Genomic DNA, 14,840 nt, shown 5'->3' on the forward strand with positions numbered 1-14,840 from the left:
TTTGCATTCTTGTGTAGAGTTAGATGTAAAGATCGATACCACTCTCATATCTGTTCATTAAAACATGAAGCTAAAGCCCCAGCGAGCTAGCCTGGTCCTACCAGTCTGGCCACTCTCCATTGACAAGTGTTAACTTCCTTGAAGGCGGGTACTCTGTTGAAGTTTAAAACTATTGGATCTGCCCAGAGCCACTCTGGATCTGCCATAACCATTGCTAACGTTTGGTCTAGAATGCAGATCGGGGCGCGTTTTTCTGTCCGAGCCCGGCCCGCGTCCGACAGGCATTAAGATATTTATGTCCGACCCCGACCCAAGCCCGACACAGGTAAAATCTAATTTTTTTCTCATACTGATGACACATGTACATGTAGCCTAATATGCACGTCTTTCGTTGTCACAGCTACATAAACAAATTTCCGCACACAGGAAGACGGATGTTAGGGTAATTTAAATGTATTTTAATCACAAAAACGAACCTTTGCATCAAGTGAAACAGGCCCATTGGCTACCTACATAATAAGCTGTTTTAAATTTAAAATGTTCAATGCCTTATCGCGCTGATGTGACCGAGCCCCGACCCGAACCCGAATATCATCGGCAGCGTTGCTGCCACAACGGACAGAATGGCTTCGCTCGCATCTTTCTCCGCCGCCATTACGGAACTACAACTCAAACTAGCGCACAACCTCAATGCCATCGTTCTCAGCCACTCCCTCTGTTCGCTGATTGGACCAGTAAAAATTTGACCGGAGAAAACCTGCAAATATACTGCAAACCCAGACGGAGTACTGAAGGGAAATGAAAATTGAGTGGAAGTACATAGGAGGGCGGAGCCAGGCTACCAGCGCGCATTAACTTCCTTGAGTCTCTGGTAGTTGCCGGTCAACTGCTCCTGGCTGAGAAATAGTCCAGAACATTGGCAATTTAATATTATTATATTATTTATATTACACCTTGGTTACTATACAGATTAAATACACAAGATAAAACGTGATAATTAGTGAACTGTATAGAGGTTGGTAGACGAATTTTGAGAGAGGCAGGCTAGCTGTTTCCAGTCTTTATGCTAAGCAAACCATCTCCTGGCCTAAGCTTCATATTTAGGGTACAGACATGAGAGGGGTATTGATCCTCTCATCTGACTCTCCACAAGAAACCAAATACGCTTTTACCAAAATGCTTAATTGAGGGTCGGCACATGTATAGAAATACAAACGTGTGTGTGCATGTGTGTTTTGAGGTACCTTGGCAGCTAGGCATTTGACAACCTCCTTCCTCTGTGCTGCATCACTTGTTCCTGCAACAGCACTCTGGTTGGGCTGGGAATCAACTGGTTTGGAGGCGGCTTTTCCCTGCTTATCCCCACCTGAACAAAGCGTAAGGCAACAACAACAAACGCAAAGCTGCCATTTATACCTGTTAAATGAAGTCTCTGGTGTAAGCACAGGAATGCAAGGAGTAAAGTAGAATGACAATTAAACTGCTGCAGCTAATTAGTGACAAGATGTCAGCAAGTGTGTTTGTTTCAAAGAGTGCAGAATGACACGTCTGAATTCTTGCACACCTCATGCTATACCCTCTGTTAAATTTAAATCAAAATGACAACATAAAGATATCAATAAATGGAGCAATGACGTAAACAATACATGGCTCCCTTTATTTTTGTTAACACTATTTTAGGAAAAGGTTGAGAGACGATTTACAAAAATCTGTATTTTTGGTCGTTCTTATTCATAACTCCAAGTGTGTCACGTTTAAGTTGAAAACAATATTAACAGCATGTCACCATATGCAACATGCATGTATTGTGCAACGTGCAAAATTTGTTGTATGAGTGTTTGTTCCAGTGCCACTCACGATAAGAAAAAGAAAAGAAAAAAATCGCAGTCCCCTTACACAACTGCAATCAGCAGAGAAACCTCAGGGGAGAACTTGAAAGAAAAGTGTGTGACCCAGTTACCAACTCTTCACAAAAAGTGATTTTTCCTCCAATATCTGACACGAATCTGACGTTACTGGAGCATACTGGAAAATGTATCAATTCAATTTATAGTGTTCTTCTGTGTTCTTTCACTAATGTTTTGAGATACACACAAAAACAAATTACACTGCTCTGAATGAAGATGGGAGTATTACATTTAGGGGAGGCGCTGGGGCTGTGAGGGATGCTGGGACCTCCCTGTGGCGTGTGCATGCCATGACAGCTGAGCGTCACCAACCGCCAGATGATAGCAGTCTTGCCGGATCCTGCGTTACCCACAATGACAGCACCGCGGCCCTCACAGCTGCTTGTTTTTCTCAGGACCTCCTCCAGACGTGTGAAGAGCCAATCCCGGCCAACAAAAGGTGTCTCTGCGGTGATGCCGGGGACTTCAAACAGCAGAGGTTTTAGCATGATGTCAGCTTGTTTGAATGGCACTAATCTCCCTGGATGGAGTGAGAGGAAACAGTCAAAGCTATTTAGGAATGGCTATGTCATTTTAAGCAGTGACATTGGGGAAGTGAGTTCATGTTCCACACAGGTCTGCAGATGTTTCTGCACCAAACTATATTTACACACTGATCTCACCCCGAGGGTAAGTCACAAAATACCTTTGGAGTCATCATTTGTGCGTCCAGCTGTGTTGTGTTTGCGGACGGAGCTCCTGTGTCCAGCAGCCCTGTGGTTGTCCAGATAACTCAAATCCTCCAGTCGAGTGGAGCTGGTTGCTTTAAAAAGAGAGCGGGTGGGGAATGAATAGAGAGTGTGAGAGAGATGCAGGAAATGTGCAAAGATACACATGCATACCACACAAGTGTCAAATTCATTGCTTGAGTCAATTATTGTATCCATGGAGACGTGAGACAACAGTTGTTGCTCTCAATGCTCAATGACCCTGAGGAGTGAAGAGAGTGGGAAAGAAAAGAAACCAACTCATCTAACGCCCTGTAATCTCAAGCTAACATGAGTCTGAATTAACCAAATGTTTTATTCTGTCAGGACAGCAAATCTGTGATGATCACTGGAAACACATCGCTGGCTGTAACGCAAAAATGTATCAGCTCTCAATCACAGGATTACACGCAATCTTCTAATGACCAAATAAGACACATAAAAGCCAACATGATAAAGAGAAATAAAGTAAATTTTGTACAAAAGGACAAGAAACAAAAAGAGTTTTTTTACTCCCACATTCCCCTATCCATCCACCCACTCACACTACAGAGTTTACAGGTCAGCCAGGCTTTCTTTCTGCAGTTCTCAAGACATTTAGCAGAGCCTTTAGTCCATGCTGCTGTGAAGTAGAGTTTAGATTCTCTGCCCGAGCCCGAGCCGGGCCCTTGATCAAGCATTTGTGTTTTTTTTAATCATTACCATTATCATCATTATTACTTTATTAGCCTAATTGGGTGGGGAGAAAGCTATGCCATAATCAGAAATAGTATCTATATAGGCTATATTTAGGCCAAGTTCAAGCCAAGTAGGCCAAGTAGGTCAAGTTGGACTACAGTTACAAAATGCAACACGTGTCATGCACGGAGTCTCCTCCTCTCGCACACATCACACCGGGGCTGCTGGGCTGTATGGTGTAGCTTAAGTGCAACATGGAGCTTGAGGATGTAAAGAAAAAAAGAAAAACAGGAGAATTACCTTTGAGCAAGTTTGGAGGAAAGTCGGAGGTATGGAACCATTTTAGTCGTGGGCAGTGACAACATATGTGTCGGCTTAGTCGAGTGCATTAGGTGCGGCACGCTGCTCGCCTATGACAGCAAATAAAACGGGGACTTGGATGATGAACAGACACATGGAACAGGCTCGCCGTGGCAGAAAAGATGATAGTCAGCCTTCAATGTCCTCTTTTGTTACTTCTCCAAGCATGAGGGCGAAGCAAGCCCTCACAGAGAAATGTGTTGAGTTCAAACAACTCTGAATTGTAGTTAGTCAGTTATAATGGCCCACGTATTAAAAAAGTGTCGGGTTGAAATCGGGCTCGGGCTCATAATTCCAGTTAATATGCCGGGCCGGGCCGGTCTCGGTTTTTACATTTGGTCTCCTGCTAAAATTAATAATATATTCCTCCAATTACAACATATCATTAGGCGGCAAAACACAGAGTGACAAAAAAACAGAAAGCCCTGTACACTGAAATGCAATCCATCCAACAACACTCCTGTCATATCTACGATGCATTACAAATTTGTAATGTTGACACTATGTCAGAGAGGTGTTGATTCCACTCTACTGTCATTTTTGAGTGTGTATTTTCTGGTGGTTTTGTATTCGATTGCCCTGTATTGTAAACCGTTTCTAATATTTTGTGGACAAAATATGTTATAGACAAAATATTACAAACATATTTCTACATGTTTCAGGTCAGTATTCTATCACTTGAACAGTCTAAAAACAGTCCATAGAAGATTTCTCATATACCAAGTAAAGTATAGTTGTTTCAACAAAACTGAACAACTGAAGTAGCAGCTTACTTTTAACATTTTTGTTGTTGTTGTTTTGGCAGGTTTTGCCTTTATTTAATCGTTGCCAGGATTTACCTGGGAGACGGAACAGAGATGGATATAAAATGCAACAAAAATGGTTATGATTCAAACTCCAGAGACTAACATGTGAGTATGTTTGAGAATGTTACAATGTTTCTGTCCTCGATGTAGTTTAATTCATAGGCACCGTCACATTAAGGCTCCTACAGTAACATTTCATTCTTGGTTAAACTGCTCATCTGTCTCAGAAAAAAAGGTTAAGAACCTCTGTTCTAGTCTAGTCTTAGGCAGTTCCAAGTTCTCGTTCTCTCTGTTGATGAAGGATAATTTAATCTAATAAAAAAAGAAAAAAAGTTGTTTATGACTCTAGGCATGGCAATCTAGGCATACAATCACTGCACCAGGAAGTGTCTATGCTTATTGAGTTGTATGATATTGACTTTCTGAATATTTAGGTTTGCTCTTATTCATGTTATTGGGTTGTGTGTAATGCAGGATACATCTACATTTAGGTGATGGAATTGTAAATAAAATTAGTACTAATTATATATAGTAATACTAATAAAAAAAAGACTCAAGCTGCATAGAAAAAATTAGTCAGATAGAAAAGTTATTGTTATTTTAAGAGTTTGTTTTCAATAGGAAATCACAGACTGGTCCATTTCATTCATTCATTCCTGTAACATTAAAATAAATGATATGTAAAATCTGAAAATCTGGCATTACTGCTGCCACTAATCCCTCCAGAGTGGGATAAAAAAAGGAGTCCCTTTGCACTCATCTGTAAAATACAGTATATAGACCAGTCAATCGGACAGTAGACAAGAAAGTGCAGGCCCTGGACAGATGATGACCTCACCTCACAACACCATAATCATATACTGTACATGTTAAATGCTGTCATTGGTAATATCAGAGCATCTGAGGGAGCTGCAACACATCTCTGATCTTACAGCTTTAAAACAGCAATTGCGGTCACAGCCTGAAGATGCTGGCCAGCTACGTCCTTCAGTATCCTTCGTCATGACATATCACCAAATCACTCCACACTCAGACGTGAGCCACACAACATGAAATGTGTTTATGCTTTCTTAACTGACATTCATGTTTACTGCATAGTGTAATACTGAATGGTCACTCCCTCTTTTTCATTTAGAACAGAGAGAATTACACACTGAACTTGCTTTTTCACAATACTGTGGTACATACAGTTCCCAACACTTTTTTTTCTTTCTTTGTGCGGATCAGATCATATTCTGTAGCCTCCCTGTGTGTGTCCATCATCCTGCAGCAGCAGAGTGAGAGCGTAGTGTTAAGCTACTGAGGCCATATTATAATTTACAGGGCTTTTGGAACCTGCTCTGTGAAGTACCCAGAGGACAATGAGGGGCTACCTGATGCAAGACAAATCAATTACAGCGTGAACCCTGCAATTATAATAAAAGAAAAAAAGATCAAGGACGAGCAAATAATAAATCCTGGAAAACTGAAAACATTATCCTTTTCAACAGATAGTTTTTAGGACAGGGGACATGAAAGAAATTACCATACTTGTCAAGCAAGAGCTGAAGTGGAGAATTGAGGATTGAAAGAAAATCCACAGTGAGGGGATGAAGAACAGTCTGCAGCAAAACAGTGTGAAGGAGGTGTGGAGTGGGATGAGAAAGCTTGCTAGCTAAAGACAGCCAGGCCAAATGGCTGAGTGGACCAATGATAGATTGACAGAGTTTGAACATGTTTTCACCCAGTTTGACGCAGAGACACCAGGACAGCTCATTCCTCCACCCTTGCCAGTCCAGCCTGATGGGACCCTGTCCACCACAACCAAGTCTACGCTCACTGCCTGCTTTTATGTTCATTGCTGATGACAGTGTGGTTGATTACCCTCCAACCCATGTTGATCATTTAACACTTTAAATGTCAACTCTGCAGCCCTGGCCAAAGCCGACAGCATGCCTGATAGCACCAGCCCCTTATCATCAACCCAGCCAGCACTGATTCCACACGACCTTTTCAACCGTAAAGGAATAGTTTAACATTTTGGGAAATGCATTTATTTGCTTTTTGGCTGTGAGTTAGATGAAAACATCAATATCACTCTTATGTCTGTCCATTTTATTATTATTAAGTTGTTATTATTAAGCTACCACTAGCACCCGGTTAGCTTAGCACAAAGACTGGAAACAGGGAAATAGCTAGCCTGGCTCAGTCCAAAAGTAATAAAAATCCACCTACCAGCACCTCTAAAGCTCACTAATGAATAAGTTATATCTTGTTTATTTAATGCATACAAAAATCAAAGTGCAAAAACAACAATTCACCATTATACAGGGGTTTATATGCCAGACTATTTCTTGGCTGGAACCAGCCCATAAGCCACAGTCCAACAGCGAATTGCCCTTTTGTATGGATTAAACAAACAAGATACAACGTGCTAATAAGTGAGCTTTAGAGGTGCTGGTAGGTGGATTCTGTTACCCTTGGACAGTCAGGCTAGCTGTATTCCTCTAACTTGAATTCGAAGATGGGTCTCCTGCATATAGTCTTATTATCGAAAAAATTATTCTCCAGTGCCTTTATACGCCAGTGGCACTGACCTGTCACATAATGAAGACCTTTAAGAGGCTGCATCTTAGGCTTCTAGTGAAAGACTCTCTCTAAATTGAATACCAGGAAAACATACTGAAAGCATGGACACCACTAACATATCTGCAGTTGATGCATCTTCAGCCTCTGACTTGTTCACAAATTTAAAAAAAACGGGTGCTTTCGGCACTCTCTTTCTGCCGACAGCCATCATACTGTAGCCTACAATGCTTCTGCCAATATGGCCCCAGTCTCAGCCCACTAGGGGGCTGATGAAGCAGGTAACTGCTATTAACTCTGCAAACTGTCTTGGACTAACTTTCGTATTTCTGTGCTTGCAACAATCAGCATTTATCTCAGGAAACTTTGAGAACATGAGCTACTTTGATCCATTCTGATTATGAGGCTGTTAATGAGAACAGACAGTGAGGAACATAAGGTGATGGGGCCTCCATCTATTCTAGATTATAAATTATGCATTGACTAATTGGAAAATTAAACCTCATCATCTGCAATTCAATATATTTATATGGAATATGCTCAGTTTGTAATCAACACATTCTGTGTTCATGTTCTGCTGCTGTTAATGTTGCGGTTTTGCATACACTATCTAATGTAAAACTTACAATTTCATTATACATAATACATCATAAATCTTCGAAGATAGTCTTAACTGGAGCATATGTTTATAAAACTTCCATTCATTATATTCTTATCTGTAGCCTGTTTTTCTTTGCCTGACAATATCGCTGCTATAACAACAAAATTTCCATCCGGGAGTAATTAAAGAGAAATTTAAATACTAGTCTCCTGTACACCGTTACTCTATGATCTAATCTTTCATGAATAGGCGCAAGGCGTCATATTCTAGTGGCTACAATGCTATGTGGCTCGCTTCATCTTTATTCTGAATTTCATCAAGGGTGCCTAAATGAAAGCACCAGCTGACAGAAGAAACTGGCAGGCGTTACTGTGAATCCACTCCTTAGGGAATCTCTTCTTTTGCTCCCACCACAAATGAACTGACATCTAAGGAAAGAAAAAGAGCCTTGTGCACTAGCAAAGATCGTGACTGGAGAGGGAGGGGGATATTTTTATGACAACTGGAGGCCTCCCAGGACATTTAACTGGTACTGCTCACTGTGTGCATCCAGCCTCAGTGGTAAGTAGAGCACCAACACAGGGTGCAATGAAGTTAGGTTCTCCATCACAGATATCTTGCAAATTTTCTGTATCGGATGAATAGTTTGAAAATGTCAAGTCAAACATCAATGCAATCAATCTGCCATTCAGTCAATATTTCTCATACCATTAATTAATCACCCGGGTCACAGGTGTCACATTCATACTCTCATTAACCTACTTCAACTACAAGATAATTGAAGCTTTAGCAATTCACTGACTAGCTCACTAATCAACACATTATGTCAAAAACATAATGTGAAACAAAAAATAGAAGTGTAAAAATGACATGCTGTGGTTTTACAAGAGGTTATGTGTCGGACTATTTCGTGGCTGGGAGCAGTGACGTCCTGGTTGACTGGCAACCTCCAGGAATTATAACCTGTTAATTAGTGAGCTTTAGAGGTGCTGCTAGGCAGATTTTGTTCCCTTTGGACAGAGCCAGCCAGGCTAGCTGTCTCCCCGTGTCCAGTCGTTACGCTAAGCTAAGCTAACGGGCAGCTGGCTCCAGCTCCATATTGAATGAACAGGTATGAGAGTGGTATTGATTTTCTCATCATCACTCTCAGCAAGAAGAAAGTGAAAATAAACGTACCTGCCACAGAATTTGGACGGGGCATCACAAGGGAGGAAGTGTTGTGTAGGTGGTGCTGTGGGAGGGGTCTTTTCGGTGCTGGTGGGGTCCTGGGCTCCATGATGTCAGTTCTAGGTAAGGCCTCATCTGGTTGGGTGGTCAGATTGTCCCTTGTTGGCCCGGGATTGCGGTCCTCGTTTGCATGGCCCATTACACCAGCACCGCCCCCTGGGCCTTTATTCCTAGTCAGAACCTCACTAGAAGCGCTGCGCTCTTCATTCTCAGAGGAACTAGTGATGGTTGCTGAACCGCAAGAAAATATGGGTTAACGGAGGCAGCAAAAAAAAGAATTCATACTTCTAAAGAACATATGGCATGCAATTGCTTACTTGCATTTTCTTATCAGTTAAAATTGACTAAAGACCCAAAACTAAGCATTGCCTTCCACTTCAACAAATCATATTTACTCAATCAACAATAAAATACACCTGTTTTCTCAGCCGTACACTCATCAATCAACAATACAACGTTTTACTGTACTTGATGTGCCCTTTGCACTTTTGTATTTAACTATAAATACAAACTCTATTTAGGGAGAACAATGTCCTATTTTAGGAGAATCAGACCCATAAGCAACAAAGACAGCAGTGTCCCAGTTTTGACAGGAGGGAGCTAAAGCCTTGAGGCTGAAGTGGCACAGGCGACGTAGAGAAATTAGTTGTGGGGTAGAGGTACACATTAGACATGGACCTTAAACTAAGGGACACTATCATTGTGTAGGAAGGTGTGACACATACTCATATTTGGGATTTCTGATAGGTAAGTGGTTCCACATTGAGTTTAATAGGACGCTGATGTCTTTTTAGCATTTTTTTACTTCTAGCGATGCATGGCTGGACTTTTGTATTGGACATGCTTCACCTAGTGTAAAAACAATCTAAACTCACACAATGTGGATAGACATCATTTGAAAACATGGCCAGGATTTTCAAAAGATACACAGCAGCAACTCTCACCTATGATTCCACTGTCCTTGCTCCCCAGGGTGGAGGTGGGGCTTTGAGAAGGAGGCCCAGGGCTGCTCCTGGTGATGGGTCCAGGAGCAGAACTGGGTACAGAGTTGGAGAGGGTTCCACTGGGGCTGGTGCTGGAGCTGCAGTGGGGTGAAGGTAAGGGTAAAGGCTGGGGAAAAGGCTGGCCTCCAGCACTGGTGCTCAGGGTGGAAGAGGGGCTCTCTGAACAGGGGGAGGCAGTGCTGCAGGTAAGAGTGGAGCTGGGACTCCCCCCCTGGGCAGAGGTATCACACTGAAAAAAAAGGAGAGCAGAAAGATATTGATACATGATCAAGGAGGTTAAAGTGAAATAAAGTTAAGATGTCTCAAGAATCACAGGGAGAGACTCAACCTGATCAACTCAACTGTGCAGGGAGAATGAAAAGAAACATACCTAAGTGATATTCTTCTATTATAAAGTAAATCAACAGTTTTAGTTGCTACCCTTATTAACAGTACTCCACTCAGCGTGACAGTGTTTGCCTTCATGCACACTGTTTTGTGTGACTGAATATGTTTGTGTGTGCACTGCACGCAGATGGGAAATGAAAGGATAATTCCAGTTATTTTCATCCTGGCTGTCATTTTCACAGTTTTTCATAAGGACGGCTGGCTGTGTTCAAAACTAAATCACTCCCTGTAGACTTACAATTTACTGTAAGAGTCACTGTGCACACATTCTGATATTCCACATGGGACTGATTTTACAACGACGAAATGAAATGTTAACATTTTTCACAGGTGACGGGATATATTTTAAGCATCCTACAGCATCAGACAGTCGGAATGAGGGTACTACAGTAGTATAAATTACTCATCTAACACCACAATATATGCAAGTTTCAGGAAATGGAAATGTATTACTGTGTTAAAATAACATGCTTTAGTTGCTTTTTGGAATTAGCAGTGTGTGTGTGTGTGTGTGTGTGTGTGTGTGTGTGTGTGTGTGTGTGTGTGTGTGTGTGTGTGTGTGTGTTGGATAGCAACTTGGAGCAACTGCACGTAAAGTTTTACCATGGTGCCCCATAATGGGTGGCCTTAAATGGAGAAAACATGATAAAGTGCTCTCTAGGCTGCCCTTCCAGGAGAGAAAATGTGATGCAGTGCCCTCAAGAGTGGCCTTAAAATTGAGAAAATATATGGCTGCCCTACATGCTACAAAATTTGTTGTGCGTTGTTGCCCACCACATGCAGCTGGCGCCATTTTTATTTTCGCCCTGCTCCTACGATGGCCTGAGTCCGCCACTGAGCTCTACAGTAAACAATGGGGTTTTGAACACAATAAGTCATCCCAGTGGGAAAAAAAACTACAAAAATAAGAGCCAGGTTGAAAAAAAGCTGAGATTATTCAAGCAGTTATCATCATGGCTACATCTTAGCTGTATCACATCTACCGATAAACAGTCCCTAAGTCCGCATTTTATAAAAGCAAAGAGAATAAATACATAGTGTACACATAATAACATCTACACAATACATTGGGACCTACCCTGCAATAAGTTTAAAGTTTAATTGTGTGATGTTTTCCATTACGTTATTCTTAGAGGAGGAAAATAGCTTTTTCACATACATGTTACAGATATTTCAATTTATAGTATTTACCCTTGTCTCTTACTGAGGATTTTTTTTATGTGACCCGTGTGTAATGTTCGGAAGAGATTTAAAAATCTTTTGACAGCATCTTACAGTAAGACTTATGTTTTCTAAGAAAAAATGTAGTTAGTTTATATTCCTTATCCTATCGTTTGGTCACATGCATTTCAGGTCTCCTTATTACTGATGCAACATTTCGGCAACAGAGACTGTTGGGAGACAAGGCAGCAGAGTGGAAACAGCTCACTGTTATTCCCTTTATACCAGAGCCTCATCTATCTTAGCCAGGACAACCCACATTCCTCATATGAGCCTCGCTATCACAGTGAAACTGATCTGGAGCTCAGGTGGTGGAATGAGGCTGAGAAAATGGGCCAAGGCTGAGCAATGCAAAGGCATAGAGATGGAGAGGCATAAGCACATAGTAACACACATACAGAGGGGTTAAGTGAAAGGGCACTGATTATAGAAATGGAGCCCTGTGGAAGCATTGCAACACAAATAATAATGTTCCAAAATGTATATTGATACATGTTTCCAATGGGGAATTTGAGTGGTCAAATCACACACAGTATTTAACACTCCTTGCACTCAACTAAATGTTAAAACTATCAACTAATCTTTAGTAAGTAATATTTAAATGTTTAAAGAAGAAACTAAGCTCTTGACGGCAATGTAATGGCTTTAAAAAAAAAAAAGGTTATTTCATAAACCATTGCCTTTTTATATGACATGACAGCACGGGACCAGTGAATCAATATGCTGCCCTACCTTCTTTTCCCTCCTGTCCTCCATAGGAGAGCTAGCAGTGCCGGGCGTTGCTTCTCCCAATAAGAAGCATAGTCTGGTCATCAGTTCCTGGGTAGAAAGGGAGGAGCCCGGCTGGGGCTCCACGTGGAAGTCTGGAATACACACACATTCAGGACACACAGATTAACAAGCAAATGGAAAAATGGCAGGCCACATCATCTAACTGATGCTCTCGTTTCAGCTCAGCTCGCTCCAAAGATTCCCAACCAGCAGCATCGCTAGTGAACTGCGAGAAATGAATGCATCCACAGGTCAGCACAGCCCCAGCTGCCCTGATTATGAATGCACAGACAGTGGCTTTCCAGTCCCCCTGGTTGAGGCAGCAGCAAGAGGTTGTGTGAGGTTGTGAGTTTTCCTGTGCACACGCCTGCCAGGTGCTCTCGGTTAAGAGACGGGTTGTGAATTTCAATGAGCTTGGTGTCGACTCCGGAGCGGAATGAAGGACTGCCTTGGCTCTGCCTTCTCTGTTGCTCTAGGAGAGATTGGCTGACACAGGCCATGTGCTGCATTCATTTATCACCGTTTAAAGCTCCCTGATGCTTTGACCTACAACCCAAACTCCTCTCAGGTTCACGCTCACCTCTGCAGAATAAGGCTTTAACAGTTGTCACATCTTGGTGCTTTAACCAGCTGAGCAATACAGTCCTCCGTTCTCACACCTCACCTATGTACCGTTATCAGCTGAGTAACGCTCATATTGAGTAGGCATATAAACAGAATGACAGGACATCATGGATTACAGGAACAGCTCACTCCTCCTCACAAACATCTTCACATTCATTTTGCACTCCCTCCACTGACTCTCTCGTTGCTGGCTCACTCTCTTCTTTTGAGAGGTACAGCATCACATTGCTTTAATGTTCAACCCAAGTGTGTTCAAACAGGAGCCTAGCCTTGATAGGATCAAGGTCAATTTTGAGAGGCAAGCTTTGTAATTATTGTTTCATAAAGCGCCCCAGTTTGTCAATACTCTATTCACTTCACAACTTCAAAAGCTGCTGAAGACTTGGGTAGGAAGGGTGGATGTGTATTTCAGAGAGGGGGAGGAGAGAAAACTTTGCATTTAGTCAGCAGAGCACTGAGATCCAATCTGGAGTAACATGAGGACAGACTGAATGTCCAGTACTATTCATCAAACCACCCAGCAGTTGCCATTGGAAACGGGAAGCTGAGAGGTGCCTGGCAACCGGGATGGAAGATGCCTCATAAAATCTGTTAAGCCTAAGGGTAGCCCTCCGGTCCAAAACATAAAGAAAGCTGGCTCAGATGTGGGTGTTTACCCCATTATTGCTTTAATCAAACCATAAGTGTATAAGCAGCATGCGGTGAAGTCAGGGCAAAGGCTCGGGAGGAACTGTGATAAAATAAATCCACTCTCAATGATACACTGAGGATTACACAGACATCGCTAGCCCTACATTCATCTGAAAGGAAAAACTTAATGCAAAGCCTTTTACATGTAATTAAAACACACAAACACATACTCACTTTCTCTTGTATCTCATCATTCACTCACCTCTACCCCATTAATTCTCATTCAGCTTCCCTGATCAATACCTGGAAAACCCGACATGATGCTTAACACACCCACACGCTCCTGTTCTCACCTCTGTGGTCTGTCTTGCCACGGCACGAGGCAAAGACAAGAGGTTCTCTCGCGTTGGAAGAGCCATCCACAAACTCCAGCTTCCTTACCCGTCCTTCGGCCACAGCAAAGAGGGAGAAGGGAGAGGGAGGGAGAGCAGGCAGGGTGGGAGAGAGGGGAGAGGGAGGGATTGAGGGTGGAGATAAGGAGGGATATGAAAGAAAGTGAGAGAGAGAGAGAGAGAGAGAGAGAGAGAGAGAGAGAGAGATATTGAGCCTACCCAAATGAGATCTGTGGTGCAGAATTTGAATTGTGTCCCAGGAGTATAAAGCAGTATGTACAGAGTACGAGCCATGCATGCAAACAGTACAATATTCACTGTACCGTGGGCGTTTATCTATAATATATTAACACTGCTAGTGTGTGTGTGTGTGTGTGTGTGTGTGTGTGTGTGTGTGTGAGAGAGAGATGGCAGGGACAGCGGTGCACTCATATTGACGTGTGTGGGTGTGTCTCAATTTATGCAACATCTGAGGGTTCTTGGAAGCGCAGTTTCTCTAGGACCGGAGATCATTCAGAAGGATGAGATGTTTGCGAACACTGAAATGTAGGCTACTGAATTTTTATACTCAAGGTTATTCAGTGTTTGAATCACGCATGTGGATAGACTCGGAAACACTGTTGGACATACATTTTAATATTTGATTTTGCTTGACCACCAAACACACAAAGGCCATGATAATGTATGTTTGTATTTGCTGTAATTTTCCTTGTCATGTTCGTTCAGTTTACTGGGGGAAAACAAGGCAGTGCTGCATGCAATGAAATGTAACAGCACCTTTTTCTGAATGGCTGTACTTGCTGCAGGACACTGCCACCCTGTGCTTCTTTTAAGGTAAACATGAAGTTTGTTATTTTTGTTTAAAAAAAATGTCACAGAACTTATTTTAGAGAATTTTAAAATAACACAATAACAATACAC

At 42.1% G+C, this 14,840-nt stretch overlaps 1 protein-coding gene across 1 annotated transcript in view; it reads right to left on the minus strand.

Moving 5' to 3' along the window:
- LOC144515424 (protein TANC1-like) overlaps positions 1–13,965 on the minus strand; it is a 35,247-nt gene extending 21,282 nt beyond the window's left edge. The window contains exons 1-7 of the mRNA XM_078246265.1: positions 13,881–13,965; positions 12,235–12,365; positions 9,835–10,123; positions 8,840–9,121; positions 2,593–2,709; positions 2,137–2,427; positions 1,245–1,366 (exon numbers count right to left, since the gene is read on the minus strand). Coding sequence (XP_078102391.1) covers positions 1,245–1,366; positions 2,137–2,427; positions 2,593–2,709; positions 8,840–9,121; positions 9,835–10,123; positions 12,235–12,315 — 1,182 coding nt within the window. The 5' untranslated portion in view covers positions 12,316–12,365; positions 13,881–13,965. The remainder of the gene's footprint in view (positions 1–1,244; positions 1,367–2,136; positions 2,428–2,592; positions 2,710–8,839; positions 9,122–9,834; positions 10,124–12,234; positions 12,366–13,880) is intronic.
- Positions 13,966–14,840: the final 875 nt, after the last annotated feature.

Source organism: Sander vitreus, chromosome 1, assembly GCF_031162955.1.
Source record: "Sander vitreus isolate 19-12246 chromosome 1, sanVit1, whole genome shotgun sequence".
NCBI classification, from domain to species: domain Eukaryota; kingdom Metazoa; phylum Chordata; class Actinopteri; order Perciformes; family Percidae; genus Sander; species Sander vitreus.